Source organism: Pteropus alecto, unplaced genomic scaffold, assembly GCF_000325575.1.
Source record: "Pteropus alecto unplaced genomic scaffold, ASM32557v1 scaffold98, whole genome shotgun sequence".
In the NCBI taxonomy this organism is placed as follows: Eukaryota; Metazoa; Chordata; class Mammalia; order Chiroptera; family Pteropodidae; genus Pteropus; species Pteropus alecto.
In genome coordinates this window covers 21,449,300-21,454,875 of record NW_006443570.1, presented here as the reverse complement: position 1 = coordinate 21,454,875, position 5,576 = coordinate 21,449,300, and the positions used below count along the sequence as shown (strand labels likewise).

The 5,576-nt window shown below is 46.1% G+C and overlaps 1 protein-coding gene across 1 annotated transcript in view; it reads left to right on the top strand.

Annotated features, from left to right (window-relative positions):
• The first annotated feature begins 4,167 nt into the window (after positions 1 to 4,167).
• Positions 4,168 to 5,576, top strand: part of TIMM22 (translocase of inner mitochondrial membrane 22) — a 5,480-nt gene continuing 4,071 nt past the window's right edge. The window contains exon 1 of the mRNA XM_006925048.3: positions 4,168 to 4,727. Within this exon, the coding sequence (XP_006925110.1) occupies positions 4,490 to 4,727 (238 nt within the window). The 5' untranslated portion in view covers positions 4,168 to 4,489. The remainder of the gene's footprint in view (positions 4,728 to 5,576) is intronic.

Genomic DNA, 5,576 nt, shown 5'->3' with positions numbered 1-5,576 from the left:
CAACAGCACAAGAGCTGGTAAGCAGATCTGGATTGTTGGGTATGCATGAGTAAATAAAACTTTCCAGTCTGCTCCAGAACATAAAGATCACCCACCAGAAACAGGCTAGCATCTAAGGATCTGTCACTGGAAATTACAGGATACCTTTTCTCATCATGGCTATCATAGGCCAAAGGCAAAAAGAAATAAGAAATAAGAATAATGAATATTTTCTAATAATTTACACTTGATTGAGGACAGGCCCAAGTCAGACAAAGAATCAAAAAGTCCAAACTCATCTCTTAAACACTATAAAGACCACAGATTATTAAGAATAATTCCAAGCCGTCACTTCTAGATCAATGAGATATCGAAAGCAGGCAACTTGGAATGAAAATGTTTGAATAAGAACTAAACTTGGACTAAAGCATATGTGTCTTCCTGGGTACAAATTGTAAAAGCAACACGATGCGTTTAGATTTTATCCTGGCACAGAGAAGAATTCCAAGTAGGAACATGATCATGTTTCTGTGCTGAGAGATCACTGTGTGGCTGGTTTGGAGAAGAGCAAGATAGGAAGTATGGAGATCAATTAAGATTCCATTACATGAAAAAAGACTAGAGCCCAAACTATAGCAGTGGCAATGAGTATAAAATAGAAAGGGTGAATTTGAAAGATAATAAGGTATGTAAGGCCTGCTGGAAGCAAGGAGTCTAAGACTAATCAAGTGCATGAAAGCATCATTCACCCAGATGAGAAACTCAGGAAGAGCAGATGCGAGGAGGAAAATAAGTTCTAATTTAGGCCCACCTGACCCCCTTAGCCCCATAACAGCTTCTACCTTTGAGTAGGCAATAAAAACCACACCCTCTTAGGTGAACCCTCTAACTGGCCTCTCAGATCTCCTTCCCTGATCTCAGGGGTGGGAGTGAGGGGCTGACTTACAGATCTGATTTTTCTAACTGCTGCCCTGATATAGATTCAGGCTATTCTTTACTTTCTGAGGCTTCTTACTGGGGCTTGAGACTTTAGTCCATTTGCTTCCAGTTCACAGCCCAGAGCACTTCCCGCCAACCCTCATACTGGTGCTACCTCCTGAGACCTGAGAGAGCCCACCTTGGGCCAAAGTGGCTTCTCTTGGATAGGGATGGTAAGATAGTTTTCCCCTAAGACCCAGGTTGGCCTTAGCATCCTGAATGCTGGTCCTGCTTTCCATCTTACAAACTCTTCATGTCCATATGAGCAGCAATGCTGGACAAGAATTTAGAGCGGCAGTCTCCAACCTTTTTGGCCCCAGGGACAGGTGTTCCTATGAGAATCTAATGTTTGATGATCTGAGGAGGAGCTGAGACAGCAATGCTAGTGCTCAGAAGTGGCTACAAATACAGGTGAAGCTTTGCTTGCTCCCCCGCCACTTACTTCCTGCTGTGCAGCCCAGTTCCTAATAGGCCATGGACTAGCACCAGTCTGCAGCCTGGGGGTTGGAGATCTCTGATCTAGAGGACCCAAAGGAGTGAAAATGACTTTAACCTGGGATCCTCTGCCTGGAAAAATTGGCTGCTATTTATCTCACTTGCTGCTGACCTAAGAGATGCTGTATAGGCATCTCTGAGGGATCTACGGCTATCCAGGAGGGACCTTTAGAGAGAAAGAGACAGGTGGTGTGGCAGTATACCCATGTAGAGGCAGCCTCTGTCCAAGTATGGTACCTGGCTCATCATTTCTTCCTAACCAGCAACTCTAGCCAAACAGGTATGCAGGGCTTCAGGGGGCCCTATGTTAAAACTAACACATGTGACTGGCAGTACAAGGATTATACCAACTCCTGGTTCCTAAATATTCTTGGATTTCATCTCTGACCTATACTCCATCCTGGTGATGCTGGTGGATATTGTTACCTTCTCAGTGTACATTAGCTCCTGCTCCAGCCCAGCTATGGCTACATCTTATTAATATCTTCTCTTTGCATGAGTTTCTCAGATGCCATATCTCCATTTTTAGCTTTTAGCTATCCTCTGGTTTTGGAGGACATGAATCTAGGCCGTTTAAATACAAAGTCACTTGTCCAGTACCCACTATCTATATAGTGAGTGAATCAGTTGGCTACTCAGAGTATCTATGTGCCATATCTCCTACTGGTGACAGGACTATTTAGACTATCCACTGTTACCAAATTCACATACAACTCAAACCCACATGGGTTACAATGCACTTCTCAACTTGGACCTCCTCATTTCATCCCACTCATGCTATTGCTTTTACTCCTGGGTTCCAGTGACATACTAGGTGAACTACAGGCCAGCTGGGGTCTTAGACACCTGGGCGAGATATGATCAGGCCCTCCAGTTCAACACCTACCCGTCTGTGCCACTATCCAGAGTCCTTCAAGTGATGAGTCACCAACTCAGAGTGTTCCAACTCTTCCTACAACCCTCCCTGTGAATCTAAATCATCTTTAAAAGTCCCCTGTTCTCTCTGACGCACTGAGATGCTGCCCCAACCCTATATCCTTGTGCCAGAACAGAAAAACTAGATTAGAGAACTAAACTGTAACATGAGAGCTGTTGGACTCCCAATGATGCCATGAACAGATAAAGTCCCTGGACTACTGGAAAAGGTTCAGCCCAGGGAAACAGACATAGGAAACCACTTATCACTTCTGGAATATGCTTGCAGAGGTTCAAATTTTCCATCAGGTGAAACCCATTCCACCTATTGAAGGTGATGGGTTGGGGGAGAGAGATACCAGATCAGAGTCTGTATCTGTAACTGTTCTCTCTCCATCTGTGACCTGGGCCAAGGATGTTCCATAAAAGGCTCCCTCCCTCATGTACCATGGCCACATGGAATTTCTGCACATACTTTCTTGGATCTCATCTGAACTCTGCTATAGACCCTTAATTTCTGGATCGATTGTTGTTCTCTAACTAGTCCCATGGATTAATCTTTAGATCATTCTTTGCTTTTCAAGGCCAAGGGATGTGCCTGGGGGCCTGTCCCAACTTCTCTCAGATCCACCTTTGGCCCATAAGACCTCAGCATGGATCAGATCCCTGGGCCCCTAATTAATCTAGAAGAGAAGGGTGTTTGTCAGGGTGTTGAGTTAGAGGTGCCTATGGAAAATGCCTGGTTCTTGTGCTTATGAGAAAAGTCTAAGCTGGAGATAAAGACATGGGGGTCATTAATACATTTGGGTGGTAGTATAAGCCACAAGTGTGGACGAGCTGCATGAAAGAGAATAAAGACTGAAGCCCTGAGAGGACCAACAGGAAGAAGTCAGGCAGAGGTGCCTGCAGAGAAGAATGAGCAACTGGAGAGGCTGTAGCAAAAACCAGGAGAAAGGGGCTCCACTGAAACTGTGAAGAAGCTTCAAAGAAGGGAGGAGGAGTCCGCGGTGTCAAATGCAGCTGAGAAGTCTAGTAAAAATTCTAAATTAGATTCAACAAGTGGGAAGTCGCTGGGGGAATTTAGGATTGGCTCCTTCAGTGGTCTAGTGGGAGTGGAAGCAGGGTGAATCATGCTCTGTTGGTCAGCAGAGAACTCTGGATACCAAAGACCGATCTCGGCCTATGTTGACTAGCTGCCCTCACCACTTTCTATTTCCATTTATGTTTCCTGTAGGCGATACACCCAAATATTGCTAGTCTGAATCAATACAGTAGCTTGGGATCTATTCAGTACAATAAAAGCCAGTTTTTCAGGGTTCATATATAGTACTATCTCAGTTTACCTTCAGATTCTGAGTATGCAAGCTGGTAAACACTTTAATTGGTTCAACATAACATAAATTTTGCTTTTCATGGTACTCTTCTCCTACATCACTAATTCCATTTACAACAACTGGCTGGAATGAGTAGCAGCTTTAGCTACCCTTGCGCTCTCTATCCGGCCAGTCACCTCCAGTTCCTATCACCGTCCCTGATTTTGCTTACGCTTGGTTAGCTTCACTTCATTTGTTCATTGATTTTTTGGCACCCCCTCTCCTCAAAGGTTTACTCACTGAACAAAATGTATACTCCATACATTATACCATGCTTTCACAGTGGTGAGGCGCGTGCACCCCCTACCGGCGTCCCGGCGTGCTGCAGCTTCGCGGGCGCGCTACCGCTCGGCTCGGCTCCAGTCTGTCAGGAGTTCCGGAGAAGACCGAAGGGCGAGTGCCCGCGCAAGGCTTCCTGGGAAATGCCTTGGGTGTACGTGTTAGAACTGCAAATCCCTGTAGGCACCGCGCTGCATCCCCGAAGATGAGGGCGTTCCGGTGAATCTCACTCGTTTGTAAGTGCTACTGGGAACGCTGCACAAGTCTGATTCAGTATTGACGACAGGCTTTTGGAGAATATCATAGTTCTTCGCCGGGTGCGCAAGAACAGACTTTGCTTGCGTAGCTTCCTCGGACCTGCTCGAATCTGCCGTTGCTGCACAGTGGTTAGGCGCGCAAGGCCCTAAGGTGAAGCCTGTGGAATCTGCTGTGGGAAGAAAGGCGCCAGGGTTTCCTGGGCCAATACACTCATGGCGGCAACGGCCCCCAGAGCCGGGGGCTCCGCGCCTGAGGCGGCGGGTTCCGCCGAAGCCCCGCTGCAGTACAGCCTTCTTCTGCAGTACCTGGTGGGTGACAAGCGTCAGCCCCGGCTCCTGGAGCCTGGAAGCCTGGGTGGGATCCCGAGTCCTGCCAAGAGTGAGGAGCAGAAGATGATCGAGAGGGCGATGGAAAGCTGCGCCTTCAAGGCAGCGCTGGCCTGCGTGGGAGGTGAGGGAAGGCGAGGGGGTCCGAGGGGAACCCTTGGGAGGCTGAGGGCTTGGATGGCAGCGAGATCCTCTGCCAAGCTCCGCCTCGTTCAGTGAACTCAAGTAACCTCCTCCGGATCCTCTGGAAATTGTTTCAGAGAATCGGTACTATGGGTTGGGGCCTGGAGGTTATAAAATGGTTGACTTCGTTCATTATTCCTTCATTCACTTTTAGATAATTATTCTGTCAACACATTGTCACTGAGCAGCCATCACGTGCCAGGAGGTGGTGGAGAGACAGTGTGAGAGACAAGAACCTTGTTCTCACGAAGCTAACATTTATAAACACACATTTATGTGTATGTATATACATACATACATATGTATGTGTGTGTGTGTATGTGTGTGTGTATATATATATATGTATATATATATGTATATATATATATATATATATGTATATATATATATGATATGATATGATATCGAAGAACATTGAGAAGGAGCCTGGCAGAAGAGTGCTGCAGATATAGGGAACAGCAAGTGCAAAGGTTTGAAAAACAGGCCATTGTGGCCAGTGTCACTAGACAGTGGTCAGCGGTCAAAAGTCGGGGAAAAAGTCTGGACTTGGCTTTTTTTTTTTTTTCTTTTTTAACTTTTTGAGGATTTGAGAATGTTGGGTGTCCCTCCTGTATGCAGGGTAAAGAGGTTGACTACATTTACAGCTGAGTTGAAATCTTGTTGAGAATTAAAGACATGGTGAGAGTGCAAATGTGAGGTATAGTAGAAGGAAGAGAGAGCTTTTTTTGGTTTGGGGAAGGCCACAAGAGGAGGTGAGACTGGACCTGTATCTTGAAGGATTGAGAGAATA